This window comes from Vollenhovia emeryi, unplaced genomic scaffold, assembly GCF_000949405.1.
Source record: "Vollenhovia emeryi isolate VEMERY1.0 unplaced genomic scaffold, V.emery_V1.0 DF939492.1, whole genome shotgun sequence".
Taxonomy (NCBI): Eukaryota; Metazoa; Arthropoda; class Insecta; order Hymenoptera; family Formicidae; genus Vollenhovia; species Vollenhovia emeryi.
Window position 1 is genome coordinate 15,040 of NW_011966874.1, and position 18,755 is coordinate 33,794.

The 18,755-nt window shown below is 34.2% G+C and overlaps 2 protein-coding genes across 2 annotated transcripts in view; one reads left to right on the top strand and one right to left on the bottom strand.

Moving 5' to 3' along the window:
* Positions 1 to 6,362, top strand: part of LOC105557423 (iduronate 2-sulfatase) — a 21,380-nt gene extending 15,018 nt beyond the window's left edge. The window contains exons 5-8 of the mRNA XM_012004672.1: positions 3,218 to 3,391; positions 4,390 to 4,527; positions 4,604 to 5,151; positions 5,258 to 6,362. Coding sequence (XP_011860062.1) covers positions 3,218 to 3,391; positions 4,390 to 4,527; positions 4,604 to 5,151; positions 5,258 to 5,614 — 1,217 coding nt within the window. The 3' untranslated portion in view covers positions 5,615 to 6,362. The remainder of the gene's footprint in view (positions 1 to 3,217; positions 3,392 to 4,389; positions 4,528 to 4,603; positions 5,152 to 5,257) is intronic.
* Positions 6,363 to 6,463: 101 nt separating this feature from the next.
* Positions 6,464 to 18,755, bottom strand: part of LOC105557422 (transcriptional regulator ATRX) — a 21,131-nt gene continuing 8,839 nt past the window's right edge. Inside the window, exons 7-24 of the mRNA XM_012004670.1 lie at positions 17,973 to 18,755; positions 16,549 to 16,874; positions 15,903 to 16,012; positions 15,599 to 15,732; positions 15,267 to 15,536; positions 14,976 to 15,189; positions 14,493 to 14,899; positions 14,068 to 14,366; positions 13,114 to 13,408; positions 12,577 to 12,863; positions 10,746 to 10,902; positions 10,313 to 10,660; positions 9,938 to 10,238; positions 9,630 to 9,863; positions 8,958 to 9,098; positions 7,755 to 7,838; positions 7,500 to 7,679; positions 6,464 to 7,411 (exon numbers count right to left, since the gene is read on the bottom strand). Coding sequence (XP_011860060.1) covers positions 7,310 to 7,411; positions 7,500 to 7,679; positions 7,755 to 7,838; positions 8,958 to 9,098; positions 9,630 to 9,863; positions 9,938 to 10,238; positions 10,313 to 10,660; positions 10,746 to 10,902; positions 12,577 to 12,863; positions 13,114 to 13,408; positions 14,068 to 14,366; positions 14,493 to 14,899; positions 14,976 to 15,189; positions 15,267 to 15,536; positions 15,599 to 15,732; positions 15,903 to 16,012; positions 16,549 to 16,874; positions 17,973 to 18,755 — 4,672 coding nt within the window. The 3' untranslated portion in view covers positions 6,464 to 7,309. The remainder of the gene's footprint in view (positions 7,412 to 7,499; positions 7,680 to 7,754; positions 7,839 to 8,957; positions 9,099 to 9,629; positions 9,864 to 9,937; positions 10,239 to 10,312; positions 10,661 to 10,745; positions 10,903 to 12,576; positions 12,864 to 13,113; positions 13,409 to 14,067; positions 14,367 to 14,492; positions 14,900 to 14,975; positions 15,190 to 15,266; positions 15,537 to 15,598; positions 15,733 to 15,902; positions 16,013 to 16,548; positions 16,875 to 17,972) is intronic.

Below are 18,755 nucleotides of genomic sequence, written 5' to 3' on the forward strand. Positions count from 1 at the left end.
GGAAATTGTAAGATATTGAATATTATTGTACCAAACTAAGTATAAGCGGGTTTTAGGGATCCGTAATAATATATCTGTGGTCAAAATGGTAATATTTGCCACTGAAAAAGACCTGAAGTGGGTCGAAATGTTTCACGACTCTCTTTGATATCTTTACAATATCAATATTTTACAGATCGCGTTTTCATATTAGTACATATTACCCGAGTATATGTAAATTTCACAATTTAACATAAAATTTATATAGCTGCCAAAATATGAAATTATAATCATAATGTAAAAACAAAAAATATAATAACACTAAAGTCCCCTTTTATTTATTGTCAAGATATCGGACGTGCCAGAATTTATATTTATTTTTGATTATTTTGTTTTCTTTAATTTTTGTTTTTATTTTTGTTTTTGTACTTTTATATTTTTTGTTTTTTGTATTTTAATATTTTTTTGTAAGTAAATATATATTTTTTATTATATATATAATTGTAGGTAAATACATATATTTATATTTTGAAAATTTTGTAGCCTTTTATTTTAATTAACAGATCTTTGGCCTCAAATTCTGGCACGTCCGATATCTTGACAATAAATAAGAGGGGACTTTAGTGTTATTATATTTTTTGTTTTTACATTATGATTATAACTTCATATTTTGGCAGCTATATAAATTTTATGTTAAATTGTGAAATTTACATATAATCGGGTAATATGTACTAATATGAAAACGCGATCTGAATGTATTGATATTGTAAAGATATCAAAGAGAGTCGCGAAACATTTCGACCCACTTCAGGTCTTTTTCAGTGGCAAATATTACCATTTTGACCACAGATATATTATTACGGATCCGTAAAACCCGCATATACTTAGTTTGGTACAATAATATTCAATATCTTACAATTTCCATATTTCTGATAACCATTTTGATTCCACCATTTTGAATCAAAGGTCTAATTTAAAAAAAGGACACGATACGATTTTAGAGCAATTTATAACGAGTAAATTAAAAAAAAGCATTAAAATCGGTTGAAAATTATACCGTCCTGGGATTTTTGTCCAAAAAGTGTGCCTTTTTTCCCACTGTGCGCCGGCCAGACCTGGCCCGTCAGTTCATTTTTCTGGTTCGCCAATAATTTAACCGTTTGACTGCTGGTACCAAACTCGCAGCAGAATAAAATTTATAATAGTATACAGGATTTTTTATTTATGTAATAATAAGATTTTGAAGTCTTGATAATTAACATTTTAATTAATATTATATACAATATACATACACTAGTAAAAAAAAGGGAACACTTTCATACCCTAAAAATTGGGCTATTTTCAAACCACTGAAACTCGGCAATAAATCATCGTAGACTCATAATTAAAAAAGCATTTTAAAGCTCGAAGTTTTCATTTTAAAACAACGATTTATTTAAATATATTCATCTTCCTCGTTCTGTGCTTTAAAAAAGAATACATTGTTTTGTTTCTTAAAATTACGTATATTTGACACACTGCAGCTCGGTAAAAAACTTCTCTCGACAAATTTGATACAAATTCCACAATCTACATTTTACTTACAAAGTGCTTTTTTTAATTTCCCTACGATTATTTTTGACCGAGTTACATGACATTGAAGCGAACCATCTATTTTCTTGAAAAATGATGTTTACCGCCGGTATTAGCGTTACCCAATGTGCACTACGTGGAGGTTGCGATCGGATTTTGCACATCGTGTGTGTGTGTGTGTGTGTGTGTGTGTGTGTGTGTGTGTGTGTGTGTGTGTGTGTTTTAGCGTGTGCGTGTGTGTGTGCGTGCGAGCGTTTAGTATTGTGTATTACCTCCTGTCTGATGAATTACCACTTGTAAACACTTTCGCATGTTGTTGCATCTCTCGATCAAGTTTTGCGGAATTTCTTCATACCAAGTACGAAATTTCACAAAACTTTGTTAGTATGTTGTTCAACGCTCATAGCGTAGCAATGATCATCAGGATCTATTATTGTGCTTCTGAAAAAAGTTGTTTCAAGTTATTTGTTAATTGAAAACAATTCATGAAAATTAATTCATCTAATATTTTTATAATAAATGCAAGAATAACTTACATATCATTTTCTTCGTTTGTCGTTGTTTACGGAATTTCTTCATACCAAGTATAAAATTCCGCAAAACTTGATTGAGAGATACATCAACATGCGAGAGATTTTACAAGCAGTAATTCATCAGAGAGGAGGTAATACACAATACTAAATGCTCGCACGCACACACACACACGCACACGCTGAAACACACACACACACACACACACACACACACACAATGTGCAAAATCCGACCGGCAACCTCCACGTAGTGCATATTGGGTAACGCTAATGCCGGCGGTAAACATCATTTTTCAAGAAAATACATGGTTCGCTTCAAAGTCATGTAACTCGGTCAAAAATAATCGTAGGAAAATTTAAAAAAAAGCACTTTGTAGGTAAAATGTTGTAGATTGTGGAACTTGTATCAAATTTGTCGAGAGAAATTTTTTTATCGAGCTGCAGTGTGTCAAATATACGTAATTTTAAGAAACAAAACAATGTATTCTTTTTTAAAGCACAGAACGAGGAAGATGAACATATTTAAATAAATCGTTGACAATGTTTTAAAGTGGAAACTTCGAGCTTTAAAATGCTTTTTTAATTATGAGTCTACAATGATTTTTCGCCGAGTTTCAATGGTTTGAAAATAGCCCAATTTTTAGAGTATGAAAAGTGTTCCCTATTTTTTTGAGTCGATCCCTTGACCCTTTAAAGCACGGTATATCAAATTTAATATACTTTCGAAAATTAAAAAATTTTACTCCGATTTGTTTGAAATTTTGTAATGGCATTTTGTAATCGCTGATTCCGAATCTAATATAAAATTTGTATTTTTAATACTCTGTGTCAAAAAAGCCTGTTATTGTAAATTTTTTAAAATCCTCAAAATCTGATTTTATATTTGTAATTAGCAACCTCAAAACTTCCTACTGTGTACCAAATTTTAAGGAATTCGTATGTACAAAACGTGTTTCCAAGGGTTATATGCAATATATTGTAACAGCTCAGACCCTTATGTTTATCTTAATTTGGCCATCACTGATGTTACAAAATAAAGAGATCGATTTTTTTCAATATAAACTAGGTCGGGTTACTATTTTCTATAATCATAAAAATAAAAACAACTGGGATAAATAATGTATGGTGAATAAAATTTGTGTTATAAACATTATACAGAATATCATTCTTTACGAAAATTCAAAATGCCCGAACCGTATCTGTGGCCGCATAACGTAAACAACGTGGTCTATAACCCCTGGACCGATCTTCGATGGCGAAAGGACGTGGCAGGATTAAAATTAAAATTTCCATGGGAAAGAATACCAGGTATACCGTGCGATCCATACATTTTTGTTCAATATTTAACTTAGAATATCTCGATTGTTTGTCACGGGAAAAAGTGGCACAGCTAGGACTCTTTCCCTTGATTTGACCTCAAGAATATGTTATTACAATAATAAACTTAATAAATTTTTACCCCAACTTTTGTAAACATTTGTATATATTATACATGAAAACTCCAAGGAGATTTCGAGATCATCAAGTTGAATTGTGTAGTAACAGTTATCCTCTGCTAAATAAAATTATCGAGAGTATAAAGTTAAATATTGAAAGAATTACCAAGTATTCTTTGAATATCTCGAAAAAGAAGAAAATGTTTCAGACAAAATTGTTTAAATTAATCAATATGAAAAGATGATGCATTTCAAAAAATAGGAGTTCCATTTTAAAAAAATTAAATGTGACCTTCACGTGACCTTCAAATAACTATACAAGATTAAATGGCATTATCTCATGTCCTGCTTCGAATCAAACAATTTTTGTGTGAAATGTTTCTCTGTATCTTTCATATTTTTCGAGACATTTACCTGAAGCAATTAAAATGGAACTGCCTGTATATACAGGGTATTCGAAAAGAATGGGACCCCCCCCCATTATCTCCAGAAGAACACATTTTCATGGAAGTTGACCTTTTTTTAAACGGAAACCTTTTTTGATCCCGAGTTTAAAAAGAGCGAGAAATTTTACGTTCAGATACGTTGCCATGTCAGTGGTCAAATCTGAGGTTTCCATTAAAACAAAAAGGGGGTTTCCATTAAAACAAAATTAAAGTTGACCTTCAAATAACCCTCAAGTTCAAGGTCAAGTTCATGACCCCTACAACTTTTATTCGGGTCATTTTCCGTGAAAGTGTGTAGTTCTGGAGATAATTGGAGGGTTCCATTCTTTTTGAATACCCAGTATATGTACACGCACACACACGCGCGCGCGCGTGCATTTCTAATTTTTTGCCCTTTATCATTGGTCGTCTATTTTACTTTTAGAGAGGTTTGCCAAACAAATTATCCAATCATACTACGCAGCCGTTTCGTACATCGATAACATGATCGGCAAGCTTATATATCAGCTGCACGTCTCGGCGATCCGAGAAAATACTATTATAATATTAACATCTGACCACGGTACGTTTCTATCAATGAAATAAATGTACACATAGAGTCTGGTACGTTATGTTCTAGTTTTACATTAAATATGCAGGTTGGTCACTTGGAGAACATGCTGTCTGGTCGAAATACAGCAACTTTGACGTTGCTGTGCATGTACCTCTGATAATATCAATTCCAATGATCACGTCAGATAATTATGGCGCTATACCTGCAGATCACACGAGATACAATGAGCAGATTACGAACAATGGAAATAAAATGGAAAGTAAAATAAATTCAGGACACACGATATTAAATGTTGGACAGATTGGTGTTTCGAATAGTAGTTCAGAATACGTGATGAGATATAAAGGAAATCTCTCCTCCGCACATATTCAACGAGAACGTAATAAGTCTACGAAGAACAGTGCGTTACATTTCCAAAAACGCTGTCGAGTTACAGATTCTATTGTGGAACTTGTCGATATATTTCCGACAATCGCGGACCTAGCGGGTGTTCCCATACCGATATGCCCAATTAATGATACAGACGGCGATCGGTTGCATTCGAGAGGTGTCTCTGTTCAAAAGGAACCGCTCGATCCTTGTGGTGAGGGTATCACACTCTTACCGCTTATAAAAAGTACCTTGAAATGTCAGGTAAGATATATTTTTTATTGCATTATTAATCATACAAACATTTCGTACAATACAAAGGTTCTCCATCCTTGAACAATCTGTCCTCCGTAAATTTGCCAATATTTAGAACATACCGTGGAAAAAAGCGGCATTCAGTCAGTACCCGAGACCGGGTATTCAACCTACCCACCGTCCCAACAGCGACAAGCCCCGCTTAAAAGAAATTAATATAATGGGCTACAGTCTGAAAACCAGCGATTATCGTTACACCGCATGGATACCTTTTGCACATGCAACTTGCAAACCAGATTGGGACATCATTATCGCGGAGGAATTGTATGATCACAGAACCAACAGAACGGAAAATTACAATCTAGCGGGCTTACCGGCAATGTTAAGAACAAAAGAATATCTCAGAGCGTTGCTAAAAGATGGATGGAGAAATGCTCTCCCGAAGTATCAAGATCATAACATAATATTTTAATGCAATGAACAATACGTAGCTTTATATTCCTATATTCAAGATTTAAGAGAATTCTCTGTCTGCATATGCTATTAATAAATTATATAATCATATATTGAAAAGAAATGTTTACCAATAATTAATAATAATTTACATTTACGACAAGAAAATGTAAATAACTTGTTTCAGTTATTTATTACCAATGTTTATCAAAAGTGTTTGGAAAACTTACTAATAACTGATGTTAAATATTAAGAGAAACTCTAACGAAAATTAACTGTAAACATTTTTTAAGTAATTCTTATAACGTAAAAAGTCTCGCTGAAGATCTTGCAATATTTATATGTACATACAAATTATACAGATTAAAAAAATTTTGTTCTTATACAAAGCTTTCATATATAAACGTTTGGCGATACATTCACCTACACAAACGCCTTTGAAGTTACATTATCTTGCATTATATGCATTGTATAGTAAAATTTTGCAAGTGTAAACGCGCAACTTGTCTTCGTATTTAATTATATAAATATAAGTAATCTTGACACACAGTACTACTATTATTTTGTATATTATATATTGGATTAATATACAATAAGTTCGTCCCGTTTTTAAGCATTCGCACACTTTATACTGGATGTTAAAAAAATCTGAACACAGTCCAATATCTCGATAAAGAAGAGTTTTACTAGAAAATGTTTCTGACAAAAGTTGTACGACTTCGAGGGAGACATAACATGGTACCATTGGTTTGACCTTGAAAAGTTGGTTGAAGGTCACATGAAGGTCACCTTCAATTTTTTAAATAGAATCCCCTATTGCTTATTATACTATCTTATTCTATTAATTAATGTTTCATAAAAAAGTTGTTCATATTAGTAAAATAAGATAGTATAATAAACAATAGGGGGTTCCATTAAAAAATTAGAAGATGACCTTCATGTAACCTTCAAATAACTTTTCAAGGTCAAACCAATGGTACCATGTTATGTCCTCCTCGAAGCCATACAACTCTTGTCAGAAACATTTTCTCGTAAAACTCTTCCTTATCGAGATAGTCGACCGTTCCAGACTTTTTTAGCGCCCAGGATACGAATTCGATCTGATATCGAGTTCACACTTATATGTCATATTAAACGTTTGAAAGTAGCAATTGAACAGAAAGTTTACTGTCAAATTTGTTGTCGTCGATTAATGTTTGTGAGTCGTGTAAATTTATAAAGATGGATAAAAATAAACATCACTTTCGGTATACCATGCTTTATTTTTGTAAAGGCAAAACTGCTGTTCAAACAAAAAGAAAAATATGTTGTCTACGGAGATGCTATTGATGATTCCACCATTCGTAAATGGTTCCGACGATTCCGTAATGGAAAATGTAATCTCGCGGATGAGACACGTTCTGGACGGCCTTCCAAAATTGACAGTCACGAAATCTTGGTCTTGATTGAAACTGATCGTCATAATACAACTCGTGAGATTGCTGATACCACTGATTAAATGTATATCGGCAAAATAGGATAGGTATAACATTTTTTTTTCAAACGGGACGAACTTATGCATCAACCCAATAAGAAATCAATGCAAAGTATAAATAACATTTTCGTATACGACAACTCTTTCTCACAATCGGTTTACAACTAATAGAGATTTAGATCGACCTACCGATAATACTACGACGCAAAATAATTCGTATAAAATATTTGTGTATAAAGTCTACTCCTCTTGGATTTTACTATTATCAATCGGTGCAGCTACTTGTGCGCTACTCATTCCACTCTGGCGTATTACACCTATATTACTTGTAGTAGGTAGCACCTATAAATTTAAATAGCACAATTATATATTTATGTATCATATATGTATATAGAATACTGAAACACACAAAATAACACATGTACTGTACCTCTATATCTTGGTCCGTGTTTCCGCCTACATTGTTAGCCGATGGGGTGTTTCGATGTGATAATATATTTGGGACTAAATCTTTTATTATTTCTACAGTGCTTGGTTGCACAGGTTTATTCGCATTTATGTAATTCGCCGATTGTCCCGAAACCAATTGGTTCAACTGCGAGACTTGTTGCTAGAAATAGAAAAATTACAAATAACATTTTGAAAAGTACAACTCAATATACATATGAATAACATCTATATTTACATGTACATTGCTATTGTTTAGAATTTGTGGCCTTTGTTGGAAATTCGAGGTTTGCGGTCTTTGCTGAAAATTCTGTAAAATATTCTATATTATACATTTATATATGTATATATGTATACAGGGTGCTCAAAAATTCAATCGACAAATTTTCAGAGATTGTCGGAGGCACCATATGAATCACTTTTTGCAAATAAACCTAGGGTCGAAAACGTGTCATTATGGGTCTGTTTTTTATTGCTGCACTCCTGAACTAGTGCACACTGGTGCAATGAGTTGGAATGAGAGGTAATCTATTTGTTTCATTTTAACTTATTGCACTAGTTCAGTAGTGCAGTAATAAAGAACAGGCCTTATATCTCTACGACATACAGAGTGTTTGGTAGAGTCGGGGCCTCAAACTGTCACAAAATATTCAAGTTTCGTAAAAAATTATTTCAGACAAAAGTTGTAGAGTGTAAAAAGATCTATTTACTGGTGCCATGTATTTGACCTTGGATGGTGTCGCCAAGGTCAGGACGAAGCTGCCCTGAATTCTTTTAATGGAGCCTTCCATTTTTATTGCATATTCTTGTAACCCTTCTCAAGGCCTTTTCAAAGCAAATTTTACCAACTTTAAGTAAGCCATTTCGAAGTTATCAAGCTTTTCATGGTAAAATGTCTCGTCTATGAAGGCAAGAGATCCAAGGACAAATTTGATTCGTAGATTGGAAGATGATCCAGCCAACCAAGGCAAAATCGGTGGCTGATCCAGCCGATGAAAGCAAGATCAAAGGAGTATCCAGCCGATGAAGGTAAGATCAAAGGAGCAACCAGCCGATGAAGACGAGATCAAAGAAGTATCCTGCCGATTAAGGCAAGATCAAACACATAGAACTAGTAAATAGATTTTTTTTACGCTTTACAACTTCTGTCTGAAACAATTTTTTATGGAACTTAAATTCTTTGTGATATTTCGAGGTCCCGACTCTATCGAACACTCTGTATGTCGTAGCGATATAATGACGTTTCCGACCCTAGGTCAATCTCTGAAAATTTGTCGGTTGAATTTTCGAACACCCTGCATTTATATTAAGATGTACTTCAAAATATATTTGTGTACTACATGAAAACACAAAGAAAATCTTATTACTGCCATTATTTAAAACTACTTTAGTTAATATTCTTAAGTATACAATGATACTAATGGACAAGATGGATCATTACCGATGTAACCATTGGATTTCGTATTACGGGTTGTTTGTTGTATGCCACGCCAAGTGCAGCTTGCTTCTCCCAATAATTGTACATATCCATTAGTGCTCGATTCATTATCATCTTATGTTGTTCCGGCGTCGCGTTAGGATACTATGAATTATCCAAGATTATCAATAATTTAAATACCTAAGTAACTGTTTAACATATATGTACTGTGTGATCTAATTCGTATCCACTATTTATACAGTTTCTCCTGAAAAACTGAGTCGAAAAATCTCGAGTCAATTTTTTAAATTATGCTTTATAAAGCAGTTATTATTAATTAAAGATTAATGAAACAGCATCACTTTTATAACGACGTACGTTTGTGAGCTGCGTATTTACTAGTGTGCGTGAAGTAAGCCGCACGCCTTGGTGGCGTTTTGTCGTGCGTCTGTTTAAAAAGCGCAGCTGATATTGACCAATCTTTAGTCAATAATAACCACTTTATGAACCATGATTCGAAAAAATGGCTCGGGATATTTAATTTAGTTTTTTTACGAAGAATATCACTGTATAAATAGTGGACGCGAATTAGATTACACCTTGTATATATGTTGTATATAATATTATATACAACATATGTATATACATATATGTTGTATATATTTTTATACACATATAACAGTATCAAGCACTTACATCTTTAATAATAAGCTGTTGGAAATTTTCATAATCAATCTGCAGAGACATATTTTGAGGTAATATGTTAGGCTGTACGGAGTTCATCATCATGTACTGCTGCAGAAGCATATTGTTCTGATAAGCTGTATTCGCCATTGGATTTATAATTGTATTGAGTGGTCTACCCTTCTTCTCTTCTTCATATTCTAACCAGGCTTGCTTGCGTTCCTCTTCATCCAATTCCTCTTCAGCCTGTTAAATATAAATTTTGTCACGTGGAACACGAATGTACGTTTTTACATAAAAGACAACAAACTATTTCTCACCTTGTTCTCCAATAGAGAATCATGCTCGTGGTAATTTTCTACAAAATCCTTGAACTTCAGAAATATCTCCGCCAAGAGTCTATCTTTAGGTAAATTTAACGTGGGTTTCTCTTTATCACTATATCCCTCGAACACGTACAACTCATTTAGATTGTGATTACTGTAGTGCCGTTCAATCTGTTGTTCGTCCACAACGCGGCACGAAAGCGAGAGCTTTGTAACTTGGCGATTGTAAATTTTCTCCTCCATCGTTCCCGCGGCGAGAAATCGATATACGTAGCACGGTTTCTTTTGCCCGAACCTGATGACAGTTGCACCGATAAATCAGATGCTTGAAATAAATAATTGTAAAAAAAATTGGACAACGAAAAGAACCTGTATATCCGAAATATGCTTTGTACATCATGAGAGGGATTCCAACTGGCATCGAATATAATCACTCTATTTGCCGCAGTCAAATTTATCCCTAATCCACCGGCGCGTGTAGATATGAGGAATAATCTCGCTCTCGTGTTAGTGGGTCTGTTAAATATCTTACACCACATATTTCGATTTTCGGGCGAGGTCTGACCATCCAGTCGGAAATAATCAAGCCCTAGAGACCAACTTCCAGTGTGATTATCGAGGGACTCACTGGGTTCGCCACTCTGAGTTTGGTCGTCTATTTTTCTTAGAAATTCCTCGATTAAAGTGAGAGAATATAAAGATTGTGAGAACACGAGCCTGTCGAATAATAAGCAATACAATAATAAGCAATAGCGAAGCGCGCGGAAATTATTTGTCGAAAAGACAAATACAAGATGCGTACACTTTATCACCGATTTGTTCACATTCTTTTAGGATTCCGAAGAGAAGTAATACTTTAGCAGACACTTTCATATCTTCAAAATGTTCGGGTTGCACAAACTGCAACCACCATTCTGATTCTGTATTTTCTTCTTTAGTCTCTTCTTCTGGCTCCTCTTCTAAAAATTAAATATCTAATATTACACCTTTATCTTGTTAGTTATTTCATTACAACATATATATTTTAATTAGAAATTAAAGAGGCCGTTTAGGACCGGGTATAGGTGTAAGTAGCCAGTTAAATTAAATTATTTAAGTGAATTCATATACCGTATTCTTTCCAACTTATCCTGTGCGCCAGTTACATACTAGTCTTAAAACACAGGTTAATCCCCGTAAGTGGAAGTGTTATCATCAGTGAATTCAGGCTTATAAATTATTTTAATAATGCTACACAGTAGCATCTAATATGATAACCCCCTTCCCCCCTTATTAAAATTCTTATTGCGAAAAATATTACCCCAGCCAGGATTCGAACCTGGGACCTCCCTCAATCCGTGCGGGCGTCTTAACCAGCTCGACCACTGGGGCTGTAGGTAATATTGTTCGCAATAACATATATAAACTTTGTAAACGCTCTCTAGGCCAGCGTGTATAAATACTACAATTTTAACATAGGTCCTTTAAGATATAAAATCAATTAGAAATTAAAGAGGCCGTTTAGGACCGGGCATAGGTGTAAGTAGCCAGTTAAATTAAATTATTTAAGTGAATTCATATACCGTATTCTTTCCATCCTGTGCGCCAGTTACATACTAGTCTTAAAACACTTCCACTTACGGAGATTAACCTGTGTTTTAAGACTAGTATGTAACTGGCGCACAGGATAAGTTGGAAAGAATACGGTATATGAATTCACTTAAATAATTTAATTTAACTGGCTACTTACACCTATGCCCGGTCCTAAACGGCCTCTTTAATTTCTAATTGATTTTATATCTTAAAGGACCTATGTTAAAATTGTAGTATATATATTTTATTTTATTTTTTTTTAAGAGGTGGATCGCCAGTAAATAAAAAACCAATTTCAAGAATTAACTCGACAATGACTGGCAAATATATTTTAATTAATTACACGACGTTTCGGCCAGTAATACTGGTCCTTCTCAAGTGTTGACCCATTAAGTGTGACAGCAAATGGGTGACATGTCGAAGTATGCAATTTTGTGCATGGTCGAATAAGATCACTATCGTAATATGTATAAAGTTGGTTAAAAACTAATAGAAGCGTCAGGTATTGTAAAAGGCTGGTAATATAAACCATTTGCTGTCACACTTAATGGGTCAACACTTGAGAAGGACCAGTATTACTGGCCGAAACGTAGTGTAATTAATTAAAATATATTTGCCAGTCATTGTCGAGTTAATTCTTGAAATTGATATTTTATTTTCTTTATGTTTTATCAATTTAGGCCTTAGTGATCGAATTGGTGAGACGCCCGCCTAGACTGTAGGAAAGTCCAGGTTCAAACCCTGGTTGAGGTAATATTTTTCGCAATAAACTTTCTGTATTAAAACACTGACCGGTTAATGTCGACTAAAAAGCTTGATTATTGTTATCTGTTAATGGCTACTTAAAAGTGACTTCTATGTTTATCAATTTAATTTATTCTTGGATATCAATAGCTGCGTTCGGCATTGCAAATCCGAGGCGTCGGAGTGCTCTTTCGCATTCGAGTGAGCGAGAGGGGAGAATGAGATAGACAGGGAGGAGGAGCACTCCGACGCCTCGCGTTTGCAATGCCGAACGCAGCTATAGTATGTAGAACATTGTTCATGTCACAGAGTCATACCGCCAGGGTTATTTCTTGTTCTACGTTTGGGAACGTTTGAATTTTCTTTTTCATCATCGATTGCCTGAACATCACTGTCACTGTGCGAACTGCTGTCGCTGCTGTCTATGTCGGAAGTATCGTCATTAATAAAATCTTTTAATGAACCCTCCGATTCGCTGAGATCCTTTTTCTCATTCGCCTTTTCCACTTTCTCCGCGTTTAAACGCAGGACTATGGGATGTGTCCAAATCCTCTGTAAGGATTGAAAATCCGCGAAGAGAGTTCCTCCTTGACCAGATGAACGTCTATTGAGGAAAGGCGCATATGAAATCAATATTCAATCTAATTTAGTCATCGTATTTTTTAATTAAGAAGAAAGCATGATAAGTATACAAGATCTTTAATGTTCATGTCCATCAACGCAGATTAATTTTGATCTCGGTTTAGCTTACTTTTTATCTTTTTCTAGTTTCAGGAATTGGAAAAAGAAAAAATCTGGTTTAACTGGAATTAAAGTTAATCTGCATTGGTAGAAATGAGCATAAGACATCTCACCTGGCAAGGTTCTCCAAGTAATACTGGTACATTTTTATTTGCGTATCTGTCAGTCTGACAAATATAACATATTCTTGTTTGGGTGGCAAGAATGGTGTAAGTACGGAGTAATCAAATCTCTGTACACTACCCTCCAACATCTTGTGCAACACGTGTGCACGTTTCTTCATCAATTTAACGTCGTAAGCAGTGGAATCGTCAAACTGGCCGTTTGTTATCGGATTTACAAATCTGTTTAGAAATTCTTTCTTCGTACCCAGTAGATTCGGTTTCACAAACTGCACCATGCAATGGTCTGCAAAGTACAGTTGAACAGATGGAAAAGATTTTAGAAACATATAAATGAAAAAAATGGTGTCAATGTTTTACAAGGATAAATATTTACTTTAAGTCACCCGCTGCTAATTGTCTTCTGGTTGGCCTTGATCTCCTTAGAGGTAAATTGACATTTGCCGTCGCTCGAGAAAAAAAGAAGTTCTATAAATGCTATGTAGTTTACGATACCATGTACGTTTAAGGACACATACGCGGGGGAGGAACAAGGGAGGCCTTCGGTAAGGAGCGAGAATTGCTGCTCGCACTTGACGCCACATACGCTCTATATTTTGAGTATGTATGTACACCAGCAGTTGGATCCACGAAATTTATATACTATGATTAACAACAGAGGTCCACTACCGGCAGGATGGGTGTGGGAAGGGAGCTGAAGGCTTCCTTGCACCCGCGTGCGCGTGTGTATATATATATATATATATGTGTCCTTAAACGTACAGGGATCGTAAACTACATAGCACTTATGAAACCATTTTTTAATAACTTTTTAACGAACAATGAGCGACGGGAAGTGTCAATGGTCTCGACCTCCTTAGAGGTCAAGGTTAACATCAAGGTCAACCAGAAGTCATTTGGTAGAGGGTGACTTATAGTAAATATTGTCTTTTATATGATACATACACTCTATTAAATTGTTTTGTAATGGTGTTCCAGTAAGTACTATGCGTCTCAGCGTTTTCACACTTCTCATGCATTTACTTAACGAAGTATCCTCGTTCTTCAATAAATGACCTTCGTCACAGACTACAAGATCGGCACCTGGATCAACTAGGCATTCCATCATCACTTCTTTCATGCCTTTCCGAATATTTTTATTCGGACCCGTGAGATTACGAAACATTTCGTAGCCAATGATCATCACGCCGCCAGTCTTTTGCCATCTCTGTAACTGGAACTTTCTCTCAATGTTCTTCTTAAATCTGAAAATTTGAATAACATCAAGACTCTGACTACGAAATTGTGTTATACGCTCTTTGAATAAATGTTACAGATAATAAGATAATTATGTCAAAACAACATTCAAATGTTGAATATCAAATACTCACTTTGTCAGCTCGTAAACCTCGATATCATTCAATTCCTTTAGCCACGTATTGTACTCATTTAGCCAATTAAGCACCGTGCTTAGTGGGCAAACCACCAGTACGGTTTTAACATTTGTTGAAGGGTGAGTGAGAAGCGTGTATGTCAGAGCAATCACCTGTAGTGTCTTGCCCAAACCCATACAGTGCGCGATTATACATCCAGAGCCAGATGTACTCTTCACCCTTTCTAGAGACTCGAAACAAGCGTCCCACATAAATTTGATACCCTGCGCTTGATGCGGCTTTAGACACTTTACCAATTCCTCGGGTACAGCAACAAGCTCCTTCTTTGTCTCCGTATTGAAGTCTAAAACGAGCTTTTCCACTTTCTCTTCGCCGGCGAGCCTTATCTCATACATTTCATTATACTGTAATAAAAAGTATCTACGTATAATAAACGTATTAATGATAAATATAAGCTGATAACACGAATGTAGGACATACCACAGCCTGACGCTCGGCGATACGTTTAAGTCTCTCTTCCTCTTCCTTAGCAGCTAGTTTCGTATCTTCCGCTACTTGCTTATCCTTGAGAACTTTTCGTATATTCTTCCGACCACTTTTACCGGGCGTGGATCCTTGTGAATTCTTTATTTCCTCAATGCTACTATCACTGTCAGATGCCATTTTCTTGATTCGTTTTCGTTTCGGTTTTGATCTATAAATTATATAACATAAGCTCAAACATGCAGAATAAGAATAAGCAGAAATAAAATATAGTACATATAAATTTACTTCTTCTCAGCAAGTGAAGAATCCGAGTCCGAATAATTGCTACCATCGCGTTTGCGTCTCTTTCGTTTTAACTTATCCTTTTTCTTCCTGAAATCACTTTCTGAATCGCCTGAAGCTTTAGACGAGTCATCCAAATCCGTTATTTTAACGTCAGAATCTAAATCCGTTACTTTAACATCTGAATCCGAATCTAAGATTCTTCGAGCGACCTTCTTCCTTTTCTTCTTCTTCTTAGATTCGAAGGATCTTTCTTCGTCATTAGAATCACTACTGCAAACAATTAAGAATAAGATTATACATAATTCTAAAGTAATATAAAGTAAGTTACTTACTTATTTTCTTTCGATTTGTTTGACATCTTTTCTTGTTTCTTCTTCCATTTTTCTTCCTCGACCTCAGAATTAGAATCAGACAATTTTGTTGTCAATATCTTGTCCTGCCTCCAATCGCTTTTGTCTTTCTTGCTCTAAAACAAAAGAATTACATTTCTTGCAAAGTTTGTCTTGTACAGATGCATAATAGATTTGTGATATAATAATTAATAATTGAAAAGCACAGTTTCTCTTCTAACTAGGTTAGATTTTCTATCTATATTCTTTCTATTGATATATCTTATTATAAACAAAAATATCTTACCTCATCTTGTTTTGAAGTTTTCTCTTCGGTCTTCTTTTTCTTTTTCTCTACTGTTTTACCTTTATCCTTATTATTAATGCTATCATCACTGTCCACCATTACTTCCTTTTCTAAATGTAAAAACACATAACATAAAATATTTATGATAAACTACATGTGTGATTATGAATAGTATTACCATTAATCTTAAAAAGGTTTAAACATAAAGATTAAGAAATATTGCTAAACGTTTATTTCAGCAAAATTGTTAGATTAAAAGAGTTGAATCAAAAAAAGACTACATGAAAAACAATGTTACAGATATCAAAAAGCAGAATTATTAAAAAAGTCGCTCCATTTTAATATTGAGAAATCAACAAGATTATAAATTACAGAAATTTAAATTTAAAACTTCCTGATGAATTAAACATTAAAAGTGCAGTTAATACCACAACTTTTTTTGATTAAATTTTATATTAATAGAATCTCATTTATAATTCAATTTCGTATAAACTTGTCGGATTAAAAGTTATGACGAAAGAAGATGCTTAGTCTTTTTCAAAAATTAATATTAATTGTATTGAATCCAGAGCAAGTTGTATCATTTGAACGGTTTACATTTCAAAATGCACAATAATTCTATTTCCATTAATATCAAATCGCTTACCACATGAATCAGAGGAATTTAGTAGATTCTCTCTCGCTATTCTTTCTGCCTCTGATAATAGAGCTTCATTAGACACAGGCATATCGTCTACTTTACTTATTTGAGGAACTGATTCTTCAGTATCAGAATCTATTTCTACATTTGGCAAGATATCGTCATTCTCTATCAAATGATCCATCAAAGACTCCTCTTTGTCTTTTGCCTTTCCCTTTCGCTTATTTGAGCTTTTCAAAATTTGTGATGTCGAATCGTCATCAGTCAACGAATCGGAATCTTTCTTTGCACTTTTCTTGCGTCTTTTTTCAAGTTTATCCAGATTAATAAGACTGTAAAGGATAAAGGAAATCAGGTAATTTGGATAATAACCAACTAGTACATAAATTGAATTTGTCATTTACAAAATTTATTACATAAGAAAATGTAAGTTTGTCTCATTAAAGGCATGATATCAAGTTTACGATATACAAAGATTTTAATGCGCAGAAATTATTGAATATACAATATATATCGCAGATGTTATATATAAATATACTGTTATATATAAATACATTCATTTTAAAGAGCACATTTTTATAATAAAAACCTGTACTCATCACGAGACACGGTAATGTCTCGCGCAAAGTATAAGCACAGCTAAAACCGCGCGCGCGAGACCAACCGTGTAGTTTACGCGAGTAAGCGAGTTGACAGGCCCTTCATCTTATATGTACTTCATAATCATGTCCAATGAAATCATAAATGACATATTTACTAGAATTGAAGTTTCTATTTGATTTTTACAAATACACAGATCTATGTATGTATATCAATAAAGATCTAATCAAATACTCTTAGACAAAATTGAAAATTTAGTTAATGGAACCTGAACTTTATCGACATAATACGGAAAAAGTGTCTAACGATATTTCTTAAAAGATTATAAAGTAATAATCAACAAAATTGTGGATTTTTATGTCCATTGTTGTAAATAAACTATAGTTAACTTTATTATTCATCTTTATTCTAGGTTCAAGATTTTTTTTCTCATTAATCATTTTTAATTTTAATAGAAAACTGAATTTTGTATTTCTCTACACATCTGCAAATTTTACAAAGATTCTTCAATCAAAGTACGGAAAAAAATGTCCAATTTGACTTATATTTGATATATAATAGAAAAACATTGGAATATTTTATAAATCGTTCTGCAGGAACAAAAATAACGCTAACAGTATATTTATTACATTGCATTTCCTATATTCCCAACATTCATATAAGAAATTTAACACAAGCTCATACAAATTAAACTCTGCTACTTTAATATAATCATACCATAAGTTTGAAATAAATATATAATTCTATCATACATGAAACTAAGATAGAAATTCAATTATGTTAAATGATGCAAGATAATGGACATAGGTTTTACAGAAAATTCTCGATACCTTTTAAATGCCTTATGTTCCAAATATTCTCTTGACTTTTCTAACGCACGTGAATGGCGTTTAAGAACCTTTATGTTTAATCGCTTTACATGAACTGCGCAAGACATTCTCAATTTCTTATCATTGTTGTAGTGGTAATTTTTGTCGAGACAATCTCTAAGTCGTCTCTTCTTTAGCCTGGCAGATAGAGATAGAGATTCTCTATCATTCTCAGGCTCATGACTACGTTTAGTGCTCTTCGAAACGTTTGCCGTGTCTAACAAAACCAGCTCGGAACTGGAGGTTTCACTAGAGGTAGATGCCAGGAGCGATAGCTTAGCTTTGGCATTTTTTTCAGAAGAATTTGATATAGACTCCTTGTCGACCAGTCCATCCGATTCCGACGACAAAAGCAGAGAATCGTCTGAATTTGATTCCAAAAGAGCTTCCTTGGCAGCTTCTTCTGCCTTGGCATCCTCATCTGAAGAACGCAATTCTTTGCGAGATTTCTTGTCCAGTCGATTATCGTTTTCTCTTTCAACTTGAGTTTTAGCTTTGATAGTAGTATCCTTTACAGCATCGGTATTCATTTTTAGAAAATCTGGAAGCATTACTGTGTTACTATCGCTATTGACATCAGAATTAGCTCGCATCTCGTTTTTCTCTTCAATTCGATTAGTATTGTTTACAATTAAATCTTTAGTTGGTTCAGTTATACTGTTTTCAGGCAATGTGTCGGACATGTCAGAATCCGTTGCCAGCAGAGCTTTCTTTGCCAATGCCTCAGCATCATCGAGAGATTCA